Raw genomic sequence first — 21,285 nt, 5'->3', positions numbered from 1 at the left:
TTACCATAATAAATACAATTCAAATATTTTTATGAACGTTTTTTATGAAGTGTAAACCAGTAGATCTAATAATACCAAATCAAGATTTGATTTGATTTGATTTACCAGGTGATAACAAGTCTTGATATATGTCTTCTCTTTCTTCTTTTTAGATCCACCAGGACCTCCCTCCAACCCAAGAATTACTGACACCACCAAGACAACAGCCACATTCAACTGGGGTAGACCCCACTATGATGGTGGCCTGGATGTAGCAGGATACATTGTTGAGCACAAGAAGGAAGGACATGACGATTGGGTCACAGACGTCACAAGATTGAGAATTACAGAATACGTTGTGTCAGACCTGAAGGCTGGTGGGAACTACTATTTCAGAGTCAGAGCCATGAATACAGAGGGAGTTGGTGAACCAGCAGTGGTTGAAGAAATTGTTGAACTTAAGGACCGTGAGACACTTCCCGACTATGAGCTTGATGCTGAGTATAGAAGAACCCTTGTTGTCAGGGTCCGTGGATCCATTCGTATCTTTGTGCCAATTAAAGGACGTCCAGTTCCTGAAGTAACCTGGATGAAAGATGATGCCATTCTTGGTAAAGGTGGCCGTGAACACATTGATATTACGGAGTCTTATACTCTCCTGGTTATCCCTGACTGCACAAGATATGATGCTGGAAAATACATGCTGTCATTAGAGAATGTTGCTGGTAAGAGAGATGGATTTGTTAACGTCAGAGTACTGGATTCACCAGGACCACCTGTGAACCTGATACCACGTGAAATCACCAAAACAAGTATCACTATGCAGTGGGAAATACCCATTATTGATGGTGGATCAAAGATCATTAACTACGTCATTGAGAAGCGAGAGGCCACAAGAAAGGCTTACACAGTAATCACTACAACCTGGCAGAAATGCTCCTTCAAATTTGACAACTTGGATGAAGGCTCTGAATATTACTTCAGAGTATCTGCTGAAAATGATCTGGGCGTTGGCGAGCCAGCAGAGACACCTGAGACAATCAGAGCATCCCAAGCACCTACTGCCCCTGAAAATCTGTACGTCACTGACGTGTCAGCGGACACCGCAAGCCTTGCATGGACGAAGCCAAAACATGATGGTGGCAGTAGGATTACTGGATACGTTATTGAAGCACAGAAGAAGGACACAGAGACATGGACCCATGTAACAACTGTAAAAGCTCTTGACTACACAGCCACAGATCTCATTGAAAATATGGAGTATGTGTTCCGCATCATGGCAGTCAACAGCTCTGGCAGAAGTGATCCACGTGAAAGCAGACCTGCTATCATTAGAGAGCAAACAACAGCGCCTGCATTTGACCTACGTGGAGTCTACCAGTCTTTGGTCATTGCTAAGGCTGGTGATAATGTGAAGGTTGAAATTCCTGTTCTGGGTCGCCCCAGACCAGCAGTTTCATGGAAGAGAGGTGAGGACACACTTAAACAGACGCAGAGAATCAATACGGATACTACTGCAACCTCAACTACTCTCCACATCAATGAGATCAAAAGGAGCGATGGTGGTCAATTTTCGATGACTGGCAAGAATATACTTGGAACAACGACAGAGACAATTACTGTTGAAGTCCACGATATTCCAGGATCTCCTACTGGACCAATTAAGCTTGAAGAAGTTTCTTGTGACTACATTCTCTTATCATGGGAAGGTCCAGAGAATGATGGCGGTGTACCCATTAACAATTACATTGTTGAGGCTAGAGAAACCACAGGCACATCATGGGTTGAATTAGCAGCAACGGTTATACGTACAACATTCAAGGCTGCTCGTCTCACAACAGGAATCATGTATCAGTTCCGTGTTAAAGCCCAGAACAGGTATGGCATTGGACCCTGTATAGTCTCAGAACAAGTGGTTGCTGCTTATCCATTTGATGTGCCAGGTCAACCAGGCATTCCTGAAATTGTCCACTTCAACAAGGATTCTATGACTATTAGCTGGGATGAACCAGCTTCCGATGGTGGAAGCCCCATTTTGGGATATCACATTGAAAGGAAAGAGAAGAACAGTATCCTGTGGCAGAAGATCAGCAAAGCACTTGTAGTAGGGAACATGTTCAAATCAACAGGCTTGGTGGACGGAATCGCCTATGAGTTCCGCGTTATTGCTGAAAACATGGCTGGTTTGAGCAGGGCAAGCAAGCATTCTGAGACTACCTTTGCTCTGGATCCAGTGGACCCACCTGGCCAACCAATAGCATTGAATGTAACCAGACATGAGGTGACTCTTCAGTGGACAAGACCTGAAGGTGATGGAGGATTCTCAATAACTGGGTACCAAGTAGAAAAAAGAGAACTCCCAGACGGACGCTGGCTCAAGGCCAACTATAGCAACGTCCTTGAGACAACATTCACTGTTAGCGGTCTCACAGAGGATGCTACTTATGAGTTCCATGTTATGGCAAGAAACTCAGCTGGCGGTCTCAGTAAGCCATCTCTACCATCAGAGGAAATCACTTGCAGAGATGATGTTGAGGAGCCCAAACTTGAAGTTGATACAATCTATAATAGTACTGTGGTTGTGAAAGCGGGAGATGTCTTCAAACTTGCTGCCAGCGTAACAGGCAGACCAATACCAACACTGGTATGGACCAAAGACGGGAAGGAACTTGAAGATACAGCCAAGTTGGAAATCAAACTCTATGACTTTTCTACAACCTTAGTCAACAAAGATTCTCTAAGAAGGTGCGGTGGCACATTCACTTTAACTGCCAGCAATCCGGGTGGTTTTGCAAAGCATACCTTCAATGTTAAGATTCTTGATAGACCTGGACCTCCAGATGGTCCACTTGCTGTTACAGACGTCACTGCTGAGAAATGTATCCTCTCATGGCTGCCACCATCACATGATGGAGGTGCAAAGATTCTGCACTACATCATTGAGAAACGTGAAACAAGTAGACTTGCTTGGACAAATGTAGCAACAGACTTACAAGTTAACCGGTTTAAGGTAACCAAGTTGTTGAAGGGTAACGAGTATATCTTCAGAGTTATGGCTGTCAACATGTATGGAACTGGAGAGCCCCTTGAATCCGACCCAATGGTTTCTACAAATCCATATGTGCCAGCTGATGCTCCATCAACACCTGAGGTAACGACCATCACAAAGAACACCATGGTTGTTTGCTGGGAACGCCCTGATCACGACGGTGGAAGCGACATCTTCAACTATGTTGTTGAAAGGAGAGACAAAACCGGTCTTCGCTGGGTTAAATGCAACAAGAGGACTGTAACTGACCTGAGGTTCAAAGTATCGGGGCTCACACCAGGGCATGAATATGAATTCAGAATCATAGCAGAAAACAATGCTGGTTTAGGTACACCAAGTCCTTCCAGTGAATTCTACAAGGCAGTAGACACAATCTTCCAACCTGGACCACCTGGAAATCAAAGAGTCTTAGACACAACCAAATCATCCATTACAGTTGCCTGGAACAAACCTGTATATGATGGTGGTTCTGATATCATTGGATACGTTGTAGAGACCTGTCTACCTGAGGAAGATGAATGGACAATTCGGACCCCTAAGAAGGGATTAGTTGGGACATCATTTACCATCACTAACCTGGTAGAAAACCAAGATTATAAAATCAACATTTGCGCAATTAACTGTGAAGGGGTTGGAGAGCCAGCACAAGTGCCTGGCACACCAATTGCAGAGGACAGGCTGCTTCCTCCTGATATTGACCTTGGTGCAGAGCTTCGTAAGGTTGTCTGCATTAGAGCTTGCGGCACATTGAGACTCTTTGTACCTATTAAAGGAAGACCAACTCCTGATGTCAAGTGGTCCAGAGAAAATGGAGAGCCTGTTACGAGAGCAACTATTGACACCACATCATCATTTACTGCTCTTATGGTTGAAAATGTTGACAGATTTGACAGTGGAAAGTACATGTTGACAGTGGAAAATGCCTCAGGAAGCAAAACTGCATATGTGAATGTCAGAGTGCTGGACACACCTGGAGCACCACAAAGCCTCATAATCAGGGAGGTCACCAGAGACTCAGTATCACTCATGTGGGATGCACCCCTTATTGATGGTGGCTCCAGAATTAGAAACTACGTTGTGGAGAAACGTGAATCAACACGAAAAGCTTACTCCACAGTTTGTGCTCAATGCGTTAAATCTAGCTGGAAGATTGGTGGCCTGGAGGAAGGAAACACATATTTCTTCAGAATTCTGGCTGAAAATGAATTTGGCATTGGACTTCCAATAGAGACTCCTGAGGCAGTCAGAGTATCAGAAAAACCACTTCCACCAGGCAAAGTAACCCTTGTTGATGTCACAGGCACCAGTGTCTCTCTGTCTTGGGAAAAACCAGATCACGATGGAGGTAGCAGAATCTCAGGATATATTGTTGAGATGCATGGCAAAGACAGTGAAACTTGGACCCAGTGTGCTGTTGCAAAAATCACACAGGCTGTTGTTCTTGGACTGACACAAGGTGAAGAATATATGTTCCGTGTGTCAGCACATAACGAAAAAGGAACCAGTGATCCTCGTCTACTTAGTGTACCTGTGGTAGCCAAAGATCTTGTTATTGCGCCAGTATTCAAGCTGCTGTTCACCACATTCAGTGTATTGGCAGGAGATGATCTCAAGATAGATTTGCCATATGCTGCTCGCCCCAAAGCAGTTGTGACCTGGCTCAAGGATGGTGTGGCACTAAAAGAAACAACCAGAGTCAATGCTGATGCTACTGATACACATTTGCATCTTGTGGTCAAGGAAGCCAGCAGGGAGGATGTGGGAAAGTACACCATCAAACTTGTAAACACAGCTGGTGAATCAACAGTGGATATTGCAGTTGTTGTTCTTGATAAGCCTGGTCCTCCAACTGGCCCAATCACTGTTGATGAAGTCACTTCTGACAGTGTGGTACTGTCCTGGAACCCACCTACATATGTGGGTGGTTGTGCCATTAACAACTATGTAGTAGAAAAGAGGGAAACGTCCACCACAAACTGGCAGATTGTGTCTGCAACAGTTGCAAGAACCACCATTAAAGCAGCTCGGTTGAAGACTGGGTGTGAATATCAGTTCAGGATTGCTGCTGAAAACAGATATGGAAAGAGTCCAGTACTTATATCAGAAAATATTGTTGCTCAATATCCATTTGATCTCCCAAGTGCACCAGGGACCCCAATTGTACAATCATCTACAAAGGACAGCATGGTTATCGTATGGGAGAAGCCTGGTAGTGATGGCGGGAGCAAGATTTTGGGATATCACCTCGAGAGTAAGGAGAAAAACAGCCTCCTCTGGGTTAAACAGAACAAACAACTGATCCCAGACTTGAGGTTCAAGCTCAGTGGTCTTGATGAAGGTATTGAATATGAGTACAGAGTTTATGCTGAAAATATTGTTGGCGTTGGCAAAGCAAGCAAATTGTCAGAAATCCGTGTTGCAAGAGACCCCTGTGACAGTCCAGGCAAGCCTGAAGCTGTCATTGTCACAAGAGGAGCTGTCACTCTCCAATGGACTAAGCCAGAGTTAGATGGAGGTAGCAAAATCACTGGCTACTTTGTGGAGAAGAAAGAGCTGCCTGAAGGGCGCTGGATGAAGGCCAGTTTCGCCAATGTCATTGAGACACAATTTATTGTTACTGGCTTAGTCGAAGACCAGTGCTATGAGTTCCGTGTAATTGCAAGAAATGCAGCAGGTGTTTACAGTCTTCCATCTGAGAGCACTGGGTCTATAACAGCAAAGGATGAAGTTGATCCTCCCAAAATAGAGATGGACTCAAAGTACTCTTCAACAATTGTTCTGATGGCAGGTGAATCGTTCAACCTTTGTGCAGATATTTTCGGCAAACCTGTACCCTCAGTCCATTGGATGAAAAACGATGTCGAAATAAAGGAGGCTGCACGTCTTGAGATAAAGAACACCGCTTTTAAAGCATCATTGAGTGTTAAGGAGGCAATCCGTGTTGATGGAGGCCAATATATCCTACTTTTGAAAAATGTAGGTGGAGAGAAGTCAGTGCACATCAATGTCAAAGTGTTAGACAGACCTGGTCCACCCGGAGGCCCAATTTCTATCTATGGAGTCACAAGTGAAAAGGCTTGTATTGCCTGGAGACCACCAGCACAAGATGGAGGTAGTGATGTTTCTCATTACATCGTTGAGAAGAGAGAGACTAGCAGATTGGTTTGGACTCTGGTTGAACCTAAAGTGCAGACTCTAAATCTTAAGATCATAAAACTTGTTCCTGGAAATGAGTATGTCTTCCGAGTGATTCCTGTGAACAAATACGGAATTGGTGAAGCTCTTGAATCTGAGCCAATGATTTCCAGAAATCAATTTGTAACACCTGATCCACCCACAGATGTGGAAGTCTCTACCATCACAAAAGATTCAATGGTGGTAACCTGGGAAAGACCTGAAAACGATGGTGGAAATGCCATTTCTGGATTTGTTATTGAGAAGCGTGATAAAGAAGGTGTGCGCTGGACCAGATGCAATAAGCGTACAGTGAGTGAGCTGCGCTTCAGAGTAGCAGGTCTTCTTGAAAACCGCAGTTATGAGTTCCGAGTTTCATCTGAGAATGCTGCTGGCGTTGGTAAACCAAGTGAACCAACTATTTACTACAAGGCATTGGATGCTATCTTCACATCAGGTCCACCAAATAATCCCAAAGTGACTGACACAACAAGAACATCCGTGTCCTTGTCATGGGGCAAACCTATCTATGATGGTGGCTGTGAGATTCAAGGATACTTAGTGGAGGCCTGTGAAGGAGCATCTGATGAATGGACAATATGCACTCCCCCTGCCGGAATCACACACACTACATTTACAGTTAGAAAACTACTCGAGAAGCATGAGTATAAATTCAGGGTCTGTGCCATAAACAAGGTTGGTGTTGGTGAGCATGCAGATGTCCCTGGATCAGTTCTTCTAGAGGAGAAATTGGAAGCACCAGATCTTGAGCTTGATGCTGACATGAGGAAGATGATTAATGTCAGAGCTGGAAGCGCTCTTAGGTTGTTCATTCCTGTTAGGGGACGGCCGGCTCCTGAACTGAAATGGGGAAAGGCTGATGGAGAACTCAAGGAGACGGCACAGATTGACAATACAAGCAGTTATGCTTCACTCCTGATTGAAAATGTTGACAGATTTGACACTGGCAAGTACACTGTTACTGCAGAGAATTCCAGTGGAGTTAAATCTGTCTTCATCAGTGTCAGAGTACTTGATTCACCTAGTATGCCTGCAAATTTCGCTATCAAGGAGATAACAAAGAATTCAGTCACCCTTACTTGGGAGCCACCTATTTTGGATGGTGGGTCTAAAATTAAGCAATATCATGTTGAGAAACGAGAAAGCACTAGGAAAGTGTATTCCCCTGTCACAACCTGTCATAAGATGTCATGGAAGATTGAACCACTTGTGGAGGGAAGTATCTATTTCTTCAGAGTTCTTGCTGAAAACGAGTGGGGCATTGGCTTACCTGCAGAGACCCCTGAACCCGTAAAGATTTCAGAGGTACCTCAACCTCCCGGTAAAGTTACAGTTCTAGACGTGACACGGAACAGTGTCTCTCTTAAGTGGGAGAAACCAGATCATGATGGAGGCAGCAGAATAAGCCATTATGAGATTGAAATGCAAGCCAAAGATAGTGACAAATGGACACTATGTGCTCAATGTAAATACCTTGAAACTACTGTCACTAGCTTAGCCCAAGGAGAGGAGTATCAATTCAGAGTAATTGCTGTTAATAGCAAAGGAAAGAGTGACTCTAGACTTCTGGCCAGTCCAGTAGTAGCAAAGGACCTTGTCGTTGAACCTGACATAAGACCTAAATTAACACAGTACAGCGTACAGGTTGGCTATGATCTGAAGATTGAAGTACCCATTGCTGGACATCCTAAACCAGTCATTACATGGACAAAAGATGGTGCTGCCCTGAAACAAACCACAAGAGTTAATGTTGTCGACAGTGCACGCAACACACATCTAACCATCAAAGAAGCAACAAAAGATGATGGTGGATTGTATAGTATTAATATTACCAATATGCTTGGATCCAAAGATGCCACCATTGAAGTAATCACACTAGATAAACCTGGCCCACCAACAGGCCCAATCAAGATGGATGACATAAGTGCTGAAAGTATCACACTTACCTGGGAACCACCCTCATACACTGGTGGCTGCCCAATTTCAAATTACGTTGTCCAGAAAAGAGATACAACCACAACTAACTGGGTTGTAGTCTCTGCCACTGTGGCGAGAAATACCCTGAAAGTGACAAATCTAAAAACAGGTGCAGAATACCAATTTAGGATCTTTGCTGAAAACAGATATGGCAAAAGTTATGCTATTGATTCTGAACCTGTCCTTGCCCAGTATCCCTTCAAGGAGCCAGGACCACCAGGAACACCTTACGTATCTTCATATACTAAGGATTACATGGTTGTGGAATGGCACAAACCCATTTCAGATGGAGGCAGTGCCATTTTCGGCTATCACATTGAGAGAAAGGAAAAGAACAGTATCCTTTGGACAAAGATCAATAAATCCCTCATCCAAGACTGTAGATTTAAATCTACTCCTTTGGAGGAAGGTATAGAATATGAGTTTAGAGTGTCTGCTGAGAATATCGTTGGCATTGGCGCGTGCAGCAAACTCTCTGAGGGATATGTGGCACGTGACCCATGTGATCCTCCTGGCACCCCAGAGGCTATCATTGTAACCAGGCACTCTGTGAAACTAAAGTGGACAAGACCACAGTATGATGGTGGCAGTCTGATCACAGGCTATGTGGTGGAGAAACGCGATCTCCCAGAGGGAAGATGGATGAAGGCAAGTTTCACAAATGTCATTGAAACTGTATTCACAGTTTTGGGTCTAACTGAGGATTGCAAATATGACTTCAGAGTCATAGCTAGGAATGCCGCTGGATCTATCAGCAAGCCCTCTCAGAGCACCGGATCCATCACAGCAAAGGATGAAGTTGATCCACCAAAATGTGAAGTTGACTCAGTGTACAGCCAGGTTGTTATCATCAATGCTGGGGAAACATTTACACTTGAGGCCGCTGTACAAGGAAAGCCAATTCCAGCAGCTCAATGGTTCAAGAGGGATGCATTAGTGGAGAACTCAGCAAGGGCTGAGATTATGAACTCAGATTTCCAAGCAAAGCTTGTTGTCAAAGATGCTATCAGAGTGGATGGAGGACAATATACGTTGCTTCTAACTAATGTTGCTGGAGATAAAACTGCAACGTTCAATGTGAGAGTACTGGACAGACCTGGGCCCTCTCAGGGACCCCTCACTGTTAGCAATGTCACATGTGAGAAATGTTCACTGTCCTGGCTTCCTCCAAGAGCTGACGGTGGAAGCAGTATTTCCCACTACGTCATTCAAAAGAGAGAAACTAGCCGTCTTGCATGGACTGTGGTTGCTAGTGATTGTGGAGCTACAATGTTCAAAGTCACAAAGCTTCTGAAGGGAAATGAGTACATATTCCGTGTTATGGCTGTCAACAAATTTGGTACTGGTGAACCTCTTGAATCAGCCCCAGTTATAATGAGAAATCAATTTGTTACTCCTGGACCACCTCAAGAATTGGAAATAGCCAATATTGCCAGGGATTCCATGACTGTGTGCTGGACTCGCCCAGAGGTTGATGGTGGAAGTGAGATTGCTGGTTACATTGTTGAGAAGAGAGATAGAGCCGGAATCAGATGGACAAAATGCAACAAACGCAGAGTCACAGACCTTCGCTTCAGAGTGACAGGCCTGACAGAGGATCATGAATATGAATTCAGATTATCTGCTGAGAATGCTGCAGGAATCGGCCAACCAACTGAACCAACTCCTTACACCAAAGCCTGTGATCCAACATTTGAACCTGGCGCTCCCACTAATGCACATGTGGTTGATACTACCAAGAACTCCATTACACTCGCATGGAGTAGGCCCATTTATGACGGTGGTGTCAATATCCAGGGATATGCTGTGGAGATCTGCAAAGCCGATGAGGAGGAATGGACTCTATGCACACCACCAACAGGAGTGAATGCCACTACATTCAAAATCACCAAACTTATCGAGCATCAAGAATATAAGGTGCAGGTATGTGCCATCAATAAATTGGGTGTTGGTGAACCTGCTGAGATTTTAGGAACTGTAAAACCAGTGGATGCAATGTTCGCCCCAGAGATTGAGCTGGATTCAGAGCTAAGGAAAGGAGTCGTTGTGCGTGCTGGAGGTTCCATGAGGATCAATATTCCATTCAAAGGACGTCCTACTCCAGAAATAAGCTGGTCCAAGGATGAGGGTGACTTCACTAACAAAGTTCAAATTGAGAAAGGCGCCGATTTTACTCAACTGTCAGTAGACATCTGTGACAGAAATGATGCTGGAAAGTACACTCTGACCCTGGAAAACAGCAGTGGTTCCAAGTCTGCATTTGTTTCCGTCAAAGTACTTGATACACCAGGAGCACCCGTAAACTTCACAGTGAAAGATATTAAGAAAAACTCTGTCAATCTTGTTTGGGAGCCCCCACTCATTGATGGAGGTGCGAGGGTCAAGCATTACTTTGTTGAGAAGCGTGAATCCACTAGGAAAGCTTATTCCAACATTTCAAACAAGTGTACAAGGAACAGTTTCCATGTGGGAGATCTCATTGAGGGGGTTATTTATTACTTCAGAGTTATGGCTGAGAATGAATATGGTGTAGGCCTGGCAGCAGAAACAGCTGAGCCAGTGAAGACATCAGAAGTCCCTCTGCCTGTAGGAAAGATCACATTGACTGAAGTGACTAAGACAACTGCCTCAATGGCATGGGAAAAACCAGACCATGACGGTGGAAGTAGAATAATGGGATACTACATAGAAATGCTGCCTGCAGGATCAGAGGAATGGATCCTATCCACAACCACAAAAACATGTGAGGGAACTGTAGAAGGCCTAACCGCAGGTCAAGAATACCAATTCAGAGTTTCAGCCTTTAATGACAAAGGAAAGAGTGACACAAGGGTATTAGCTGCCCCTGTCACAGCTAAAGATCTAACTATTGAACCAAGTTTCGTAATGGCATTCAACACCTTTAGTGTCCAACATGGTGAAGATCTGAAGATAGAAATACCAGTGAGAGGACGCCCAGCACCAAAAGTGGTATGGACAAAGGATGGACAGGCAATTAAAGAGACAACCAGGTTGAATGTTTCAAGAACAGCATCATCAACAATCCTTGCTATAAAAGAGGCAACCAGAGCGGATTCTGGCAAGTACAAAATCACAGCTACCAACAGTATAGGAGAAAAAGTTGCAGAAATCGGAGTGATCATCCTTGATAAACCTGGCCCAGTCACAGGACCTATAAAGATTGAGGAAGTGAGTTCCAATTATGTCAACCTCGCATGGGAACCACCTGCGTACACAGGAGGTTGTCAAATAAACAATTACATTGTGGAAAAGCGTGACACAACAACTGTAGCATGGCAGTGTGTGTCTGCAACCATTGCAAGAACAACTATCAAAGTTACCAAGCTGAAAACCGGTACTGAATACCAGTTTAGGGTGTTTGCAGAAAACAGATATGGAAAGAGTCCGTCATTGGACTCAGCAGCTGTTGTTGTGCAATATCCTTTCAGTGAACCTCTTGCACCTGGTACTCCATTTGTGTCATCAGTGACAAAGGATCACATGGTTGTTGAATGGAAAGTACCAACCAGTGATGGAGGTAGTCCAATCCTTGGTTACCACCTCGAACGCAAAGAGAAGAACAGCATTCTCTGGACGAAGTTGAACAAACTGCTCATTCCTGACTGTCGATTCAAAACAAATGAACTCGAAGAGGGCATTGAGTATGAATTCAAGGTCTTTGCTGAGAACATTGCTGGCTTGAGTCCACCTAGTAAGATTTCTGATGTTTGTGTCGCCAGAGACCCATGTGATCCACCTGGTACCCCTGAGGCTATTGATATTACCAGGAACCACGTTACACTGTCATGGAAAAAGCCCCAGTATGATGGTGGTAGCCTGATCACAGGCTATGTTGTTGAAAGGAAGAAGCTTCCTGATGCCCGTTGGATGAAGGCTAGCTTCACAAATGTAATTGAGACTCAATTCACAATCTCAGGTCTGACTGAAGAGTGTGAGTATGAGTTTAGAGTAATTGCAAGGAATGCATCTGGTATTTTCAGTGCTCCCTCTGAAAGCACTGGAGCTATTACTGCTAAAGATGAAATTGAAGCACCAACAGCATCAATGGATCCCAAATTCAAGGACTGTATTGTCATCCATGCTGGTGAAACATTTGCTATTGATGCTGATATTTTGGGGAAACCACTCCCTGAAATCACATGGTTGAAAGATGGAAAAGAAATCGACCAAACTACCCCAAGAATGGAGATCAAAACAACCATTCAACGTACTATTCTAACAGTCAAGGAATGTATCAGAGTAGATGGTGGACACTTTGTCCTGAGTCTTAACAACGTTGGTGGAACAAAATCTATTCCCGTCAACGTGAAAGTCCTTGATAGACCTGGTCCACCCGAAGGTCCAATGAAGATAACTGGCGTGACTTCCGAGAAAGCCTATCTTCACTGGAGTCATCCATTACATGATGGCGGTGCCAGCTGTTCTCATTATATAATTGAAAAGAGGGAAACCAGCAGATTGTCATGGACTGTAGTCGAACCCAGAATCCAAGCTGTCAGCTACAAAGTGACTAAACTCTTGCCTGGCAATGAGTACATCTTCAGAGTTACAGCAGTAAATAAGTTTGGCATTGGCGAACCTCTTGAATCAGACCCAGTTATTGCACGTAATCCTTTTGTGACACCCAGTGCTCCCTCAACACCTGAAGCAAGTGCTATTACAAGGGACTCAATGGTCCTTACATGGGAACGTCCAGCAGATAATGGTGGCTCAGATATTGATGGCTATGTCCTGGAGAAACGAGATAAAGAGGGCATTAGATGGACAAAATGTAACAAGAAAAGACTTAATGACATCAGGTTCAGATGTACCGGACTCACCGAGGGACATTCCTATGAGTTCAGAGTGTCTGCTGAAAATGCTGCTGGTGTGGGAGTGCCAAGTGCACCAACAGAATACATAAAAGCCTGTGATGCCACATATCCACCTGGTCCTCCTAACAACCCTAAGGTGACAGACCACTCAAGCACAACTGTGTCACTCTCATGGACAAGACCCATCTATGATGGTGGAGCAGCCATCAAAGGATATGTTGTTGAGATGAGAGAAGAAGGAGATGAAGAATGGATAACCTGTACACCGCCAACTGGTGTACAAGCAACACACTTTACTGTGAAAAAACTGAGAGAAAATGCTGAATACTATTTCCGCATCTGTGCAATTAACATTGAAGGAGTTGGTGAGCATGTTGATGTTCCAGGGTCTGTAGTTGCATCTGAAAGACTTGAGGCCCCTGAGATTGAACTTGATTCAGACCTTAGGAAAATGGTCCAAGTACGGGCAAGTGCAACACTGCGTTTGTTTGTGACAATCAAAGGAAAACCTGAACCTGAAGTAAAGTGGTCCAAGATGGATGGCCCTCTTACTGAGCGTGCACAAATTGAGGTCACAAGCTCCTACACAATGCTTGTCATCGACAATGTCAATAGATTTGACACTGGCAAGTATGTGTTGACTCTTGAGAACCTTAGTGGTCAAAAATCAGCATTCATTAATGTCAGGGTGTTGGACTCACCAAGTGCCCCTGAGAACTTTGAAGTCAAGGATATTAAGAGAGATTCTGTATCACTATCCTGGGAGCCTCCTATGATTGACGGTGGAGCTAAGGTCACCCATTACATTGTGGAAAAGAGAGATAACACAAGACTGGCATTTACAAGTGTTTCAAATAACTGTGTAAGAAATTCCATGAAGATTGATGACCTTAAGGAGGGCGGAATTTACTATTTCCGCGTCAAAGCTGTCAATGAGCTTGGTGTGGGTTTGGCAGCAGAAACAACAGATCCAATCAAGGTATCCCAAGCCCCCTTGCCTCCTGGCAAAGTTACGGTTGTAGATGTTACTCGCGACAGTGTGAGTCTCGCATGGGAAAAGCCTGATCATGATGGTGGTAGCAAAATCACAAGCTATACAGTAGAAATGAAAACCATGGGCGATGAGAAATGGACTGTATGCACTGAGATTAAAGCATTGGAAGCAACTATTGGTGGACTCACAACTGGTGAGGAATATTCATTTAGGATTACTGCTGTCAATGACAAAGGCAAGAGTGAACCTAAGTCACTGGCAGACCCTGTCGTAGTAAAGGACATTACAATCGAACCTATCATCGATCTGATGTTCAACACATACAGTGTCAAGGCAGGAGATGATCTGAAGATTGATGTTCCATTCAGAGGCAGACCTGAACCTGAGGTGGCATGGAAAAAAGATGGAGCTGTATTGAAGCAGACAACTAGGGTGAATGTTCTTACAGCAAAAAATTCATCGAAAATTACTATCAAAGACGCAACCAGGGAGGACTTTGGGAAGTATGAGATCAATTTAACCAACACAGTTGGCAAGAAATCAGCGACAATAGCTGTTATCATCTTGGATAAACCTGGCCCACCAGGTGCAATCAAGGTAGATGAAGTCAGTGCTGACAATATTTCACTGTCTTGGGATGCCCCACTCTACGATGGAGGATGTCAAATCAACAACTATGTTGTGGAGAAGAGAGATACTACCACTACAACATGGCAGATAGTTTCAGCCACAGTTGCCAGAACATCAATTAAAGTTCCCCGCTTGACACAAGGCACTGAATATCAGTTCCGTATTGCAGCTGAAAATCGTTACGGCAAGAGCCATGCTGTGGACTCCGCTCCAATTGTTGCACAGTACCCCTTCGAGACACCTGGCCTTCCCACATCCCTCCACGTTGCCCATGCTACAAAGTCTGGCATTTTGGTCGCATGGGGTAAACCAGCCAGTGACGGCGGAAGTCCAATCATTGGTTATCACCTGGAAATGAAAGACCATAGCAGTATTCTCTGGACAAAGATCAACAGAGGTATCATTGCTGAAACAGAATACAAAGTGATTGGGATTGAGGAAGGCTTGCTGTATGAGTTCCGTGTTTATGCTCAGAATATTGCTGGAATTGGACCTTGCACCAAAGCCTCTGAGCCTGTAGCTGCAAGAGATCCTTGTGATCCACCTGTTAACCTTGAGGTCATTGACATCACAAGAACTTCAGTTTCCATTATTTGGCAGGCGCCAGAGAATGATGGTGGAGCCAAGGTGACTGGCTACATTGTTGAACGCAGGGAGCTTCCAGATGGCCGTTGGCTGAAGTGCAATTTCGCCAGTCTCCAGGACACATACTTTGACATTACAGGCCTTACAGAGGACGTACAATATGACTTCCATGTTATTGCAAAGAATGCAGCTGGCTTACTCAGTGAGCCATCACTGAGCACAGGTGCCATCACAGTCAAGGATGAGGTGGATTCACCTCGCATTGAGTTGGAAGACAGGTTTAGGCAATTAGTAGTTGTCAAAGCTGGAGATATTTTGAGAATCGATGCAGATATTTCTGGGCGTCCACGTCCAGTCATTGCATGGACAAAGGATGGTAAAGAAATTGATGCCAAGGCAAGAGTGGAGATTACTTCAACACACAGCACCACCACATTAATAGTCAGAGACACTATCAGAAGAGACACTGGCCAGTACATTGTAACTCTACAGAACGTTGCTGGCACAAGGTCCTTGGCTGTAAACTGTAAGGTCCTTGACCGCCCTGGACCATCCTCTGGACCATTGGCGGTCACTGGTCTGACAGCAGAGAAGTGCACTTTGACCTGGGGACCACCTCAAGAAAATGGTGGTGCAGAAATCATGCACTACATTGTTGAGAAACGTGAAACCAGCCGCCTCGCCTGGACTTTAGTATATGGCGATATGAAAGCTTCAACATGCAAAGTCACCAAACTGCTTAAAGGAAATGAATACATCTTCAGAGTAAGGGGAGTGAACAAATATGGAGACGGTGAAGCCCTGGAGAGTGAGCCCACCAGAGCCAAGAATGCATACACTGTCCCTGCAGCACCAACAGATGTTCAAATCACGAGTATCACAAGTGATGCAATGACAATCTGCTGGGAAAGACCAGAATCCGATGGAGGAAGCAGCATTTATGGCTATGTTATTGAGAAACGAGAGAAAATTGGATTGCGCTGGGTACGAGTGAACAAAAAGCCTGTGTATGACCTCAGGGTCAAGGCATCCAATCTTCGTGAGGGAGCTGAATATGAGTATAGAGTCTATGCAGAAAATGCTGCAGGCTTGAGCCTCCCAAGTATTCCTACCGAACTAACAAAGGCGGAGGATCCCCAATTCCTGCCATCTCCACCATCTAAACCTAAAGTTATTGACTCCTCCAAGACTACTGTTTCTCTTTCATGGAACAAGCCGTTGTTTGATGGTGGTGCTCCTGTGACAGGATACTGTGTTGAATATAGGAGAACAGATGAATACGATGATGACTGGTGTGTCGGTGTTTCAAACACAAAGAACACTGAATTCACAGTCGTTGGATTAACTTCTGGAGCAGAATATATATTTGTTGTCAAATCAATCAACAAGATTGGTCTCAGTGAACCAAGCCCCCCTACGGATCCACAGGTGGCAAAGGAGAGAGAAGAGGAACCAGTATTTGATATCAGCAATGAGATGCGAAAGACACTCATTGTAAAGGACGGTAGTTCATTCACTCTAACTGTGCCATTCAGGGGAAAGCCCGTTCCTAATGTTATGTGGACCAAGGCTGGAGTTGACCTCAGAGTGAGGGCCAGTATTGATACCACTGATACCTTCACATCTATCACAGTGGAACAAGCAACAAGAGATGACTCTGGAAAATATACTGTGACTCTCCAAAACATAGCTGGAAAAGTTGCATGTACATTAAATGTAAGGGTTCTGGACTCTCCTGGCCCACCATCTCATGTTGGGTTTAAGGATGTTACAAAGAGCTCTGCAACAGTTACATGGGATACCCCAGATAATGAAGGTGGCGCTGCGGTAAAGAACTACCTCGTTGATATTCGTGAGGCAAGCAAAAAGGGATGGACCAGACTCACAGATACCTGCCATCGTCTGACCTACAAAGTAACAGACCTGGTGGAGGGAGGAGTATACTACTTTAGAGTCATGGGTGAAAATGAATATGGAGTTGGTGTATCAGCTGAGACCAAAGATGGAGCAAAGATTACAGGTATGGTAGAATTGAAAATAGAAAAAACATTTAAGTTTAAGATGTTTCTTTTATTATATGATGTTATAAAAATGTCCATGTTTCTTCTTGATTTCAGAAAAACCCAGCCCACCAGCATCACTTGGAGTCACCGATATCACCAAGGAAAGTGTTTCACTTGCTTGGGGAAAGCCCGAGCAAGACGGAGGTAGCAGAATCACCAGTTACCAAATTGATGCTCTTGAGAAGGGTCAGGATAAATGGGTGAAAGTTGGTGTCACCAAGTTCACCCACATTGTGGTCTATGGTCTGACGCAAAATGCTGAATACTTCTTCAGAGTTCGTGCTGAAAACCACGCTGGGTTCAGTGATGCTAAAGACATGATTCTGCCTGTAACAGTTAAAGACCAGCATGGTGAGTTTTTCCCCACATAACATTAGGAACGGGCTTTCCCCTGAATGGCACAGTTAGAGTGAAAAGTTGCATGTACATTAAATGTAAGGGTTCTAGACTCTCCTGGCCCACCATCTCATGTTGGGTTTAAGGATGTTACAAAGAGCTCTGCAACAGTTACATGGGATACCCCAGATAATGAAGGTGGCGCTGCGGTAAAGAACTACCTTGTTGATATTCATTTTATTTTCACAAACTAGTGAGGGCACAAAATTGCTGAGCATAATCCAATAGAGTACTACATTATGTGTGTAAAGCTGGTTAAAAAACATATTCTTACATGTAGAGTGTTTCATTTTGATTTGACATCTTCAAATAGATAATAATTATTACTTTTCCTTAATAATCATACATATTCTTTCAACAGAACCTCCTGAGATCAACATGAAGATGTTCCCCCACAATACAGTCTATGTCAGAGCAGGATCAAACCTGAAATGTGAGATCCCACTTACTGGCAGACCTATGCCAAAGGTTTCTCTTTCAAAGGACAATGTTGCACTGAAGTCAACTATGAGATTCAACTCTGAAGTAACTCCTGAATACCTCATCATTACTCTTCGTGAGAGCATTGCTATTGATTCAGGAAGGTATGACATCTGTGCCTCCAACACAAGTGGAACCACCAAGTCTTTTGTTAACATTGTGGTCCTGGATAGACCAAGCGCCCCAGTTGGTCCTGTGGAAATGACTGACGTGACAGAAGACAGTGTGAGTCTGAAGTGGTGTCCTCCTCGTTATGATGGTGGAAGCACCATTTCAAATTACATCATCCTCAAACGTGAAACAACCAACGCCAACTGGACTGAGGTCTCCTCGGCCGTCGCAAGATGCACCATGAAAATCATGAAGCTTACAACAGGACTGGAGTACCAGTTCAGAATCAGGGCTGAGAATCGCTACGGTGTCAGTGAGCACATTGACTCTCCAACCGTCAGAGTAGATCTGCCCTACAGTGAGTTTTATACCACTCTATTAATTAATGTGTTCTGTTCGTACTGTATATATACATCTGCATATTTAAAAAATACGGAATATACAAAATATTATTTTCTTTCATTTTAGCCGTCCCTGTAGCTCCATCAGCTCCTATGGTTACATCTGTAACCAGAGAGAGCATCACTGTAGCCTGGAAGGAGCCAGCCTCCAATGGAGGAAGCCATGTCTTTGGATACCACCTTGAAATAAAGGATAGAAACAGCATCTGTTGGCAGAAGGTTAACAAGACTGTTATCCGTGCCACACACTACAAAGTGCCAGACATTGCTGCCGGCCTCATCTATGAGTTCAGGGTTACAGCAGAAAACGCAGCTGGATGCAGTCCGCTCAGCAAAATCTCAGACGCAGTACTTGCAATTGACGCTTGCGGTAAGTCGACTTGGTTACTGTCATTTTCGTGATTGAATACTACTGTGTGTCCCCTAAACTTTACAAATCATCTACGGTATCTGAACCTCCACATCTGTTTTTGCAGAGCCTCCCACCAATGTCAGGATCACTGACATCACAAAGACTTCCATCAGCATTGCATGGCAGAAACCCAATTATGATGGCGGTAGCAAGATCACAGGATACCTGATTGAGAAGAAAGAGGGCCAGAAGGACAGATGGACGAAGGCTAACTTGACCAATGTTTCTGACACACATTATACTGTGACAGGACTTACTCAGGATGAGACCTATGAATTCAGAGTCATGGCAAAGAATGCAGTTGGATCAATTAGCAATCCATCCATCATTGCAGGCCCTGCAACTTGCGTGGATACATATGGTGGGTTATGTTCCAAATATGATAAAAGTAGGAATTGAACATTTCATTGAACATTCCATTGAACTATTAGTTAATATAATGCATCTTATATGTTATATCATAGGTGCCCCTGAGATTGAAATTCCTGATGAATATCGCGAGGTTGTGAAACACAAAGCTGGAACCACTGTCGAGCTTAGATTTGGAATCATTGCCAAACCAGCACCGACAATTGAGTGGTACAAGGACAGAAAGGAACTTGAGTCCGGTGCCCAGGCTCAGCTGGTACAGAAGAACGCTGCTGATAGTTCCACTCTTATCATCAGGGATACCACACGTCTCAACTCTGGAACATATGAGATGAGGCTCAAAAACTCTTTGGGCTCAGCATATGCCTACGTCAGAGTACAAATTCTTGGTACGTATTGCTCCTTATCATTTTTATTTTGGTACCTATATGGTACCTATATGTCTACACTGTTGGCACAGTATCGAAAATCATATGGAAAGTTACTTATGGAAAGTTACTCAATAGTCAATAGTCAATACTCAATAGTTACTCAATATCTCTAATTAGCAAATAACCAAAACAATTCATGTGCAAAGTGACATAGTATTATTCAAATGTTTTGTCATTATTAGATAAACCAGGACCACCACCTGGCGAGATTCAGCTCAAAAAGGTCACTGCTAACAGTATCACCATAATGTGGGATCCTCCTGAGGACGAGGGTGGCGCTATGGTAACCCACTACATTGTGGAGAAACGTGAGGCCAGTAGAATTCAATGGTCCATTATCTCTGAGAATTGGGCGGAATGTATTGTGAATGTCCCAAGACTGATCAAAGGCAATGAGTACATCTTCAGAGTCCGAGGAGTGAACAAATATGGAGTTGGAGACCCACTGGAATCTGAACCCGTAGAAGCAAAGAATGCATTTGGTAAGGATAAAACAAGCAACATCTGTCCAGCTACCTGAACATATTGTATTTGGGTCCCAACGTGATCTAACATGAATATATTTTTTTGCAGTTCCTCCAAGTCAACCTTCCAAGCCTCAAGTCACCATGATCACACACTCCTCAATGACGGTGGTATGGGAAAGACCTGGAATTGATGGTGGAAGTGACATTGATGGATATTACCTGGAAAAACGAGAGAAGACAAGCTTGCGTTGGTTCAAGGTTATCAAAAACACCATTCGTGATACAAGACAGAAAGTCAGCAACCTGCTCACTGGAAAGGACTATCAATATCGTGTATGTGCTGTCAATAAAGCTGGAGCTGGTCCATACTCCGAAGAGTCTGACCTCTTCAAAGCTGCTGATGCAGTTGGTATGTTATTCTCCTTATTGCCATCCTGGAACATAACATTTACATTTGGGTTATTTGGCAGACACTCTTATCCACAGCAACTTACAGTCAGAACATAGCATGTTTCATGTTTCTTCTACTACTTGTTCATTACATTTCTCTTACATTTGACAATGTATTTTTTTCTTAATTTTAGACCCACCAGGTGAACCAACCAAACTCAGAGTGGTCGACTCCACCAAAACATCCATCACCCTGGGCTGGGTGGCGCCAGTGTATGATGGTGGCAGCAAGATCACCAGCTATATCGTTGAGCAGATGACCTCTGAAGAAAGGGAATGGACTGTCATCAGCCACAACGGAGAAGTGAGGACAACAGAGTATGTTGTGAATCACCTGAAACCAGGAACCTATTACTTCTTCCGTGTATCTGCTGTCAACTGTCTGGGACCCAGTCAACCAATCGAGATGTACCAGCCTGTTCAATCCAAGGATATTCTTGGTTCGTATTCAAATATTCACA

At 44.1% G+C, this 21,285-nt stretch overlaps 1 protein-coding gene across 1 annotated transcript in view; it reads left to right on the top strand.

Annotated features, from left to right (window-relative positions):
* LOC139401652 (titin-like) overlaps nt 1-21,285 on the top strand; it is a 178,632-nt gene that overhangs the window by 132,810 nt on the left and 24,537 nt on the right. Inside the window, exons 203-211 of the mRNA XM_071145731.1 lie at nt 153-17,264; nt 17,362-17,658; nt 18,065-18,652; nt 18,763-19,065; nt 19,172-19,468; nt 19,572-19,865; nt 20,090-20,389; nt 20,481-20,783; nt 20,959-21,264. Of these exons, the coding sequence (XP_071001832.1) occupies nt 153-17,264; nt 17,362-17,658; nt 18,065-18,652; nt 18,763-19,065; nt 19,172-19,468; nt 19,572-19,865; nt 20,090-20,389; nt 20,481-20,783; nt 20,959-21,264 (19,800 nt within the window). The remainder of the gene's footprint in view (nt 1-152; nt 17,265-17,361; nt 17,659-18,064; nt 18,653-18,762; nt 19,066-19,171; nt 19,469-19,571; nt 19,866-20,089; nt 20,390-20,480; nt 20,784-20,958; nt 21,265-21,285) is intronic.

This window comes from Oncorhynchus clarkii, chromosome 3 (assembly GCF_045791955.1).
Source record: "Oncorhynchus clarkii lewisi isolate Uvic-CL-2024 chromosome 3, UVic_Ocla_1.0, whole genome shotgun sequence".
Classification (NCBI taxonomy): Eukaryota; Metazoa; Chordata; class Actinopteri; order Salmoniformes; family Salmonidae; genus Oncorhynchus; species Oncorhynchus clarkii.
Note: the sequence above shows the minus strand (reverse complement) of the source record. Positions and strands in the feature narration are given on the sequence as shown.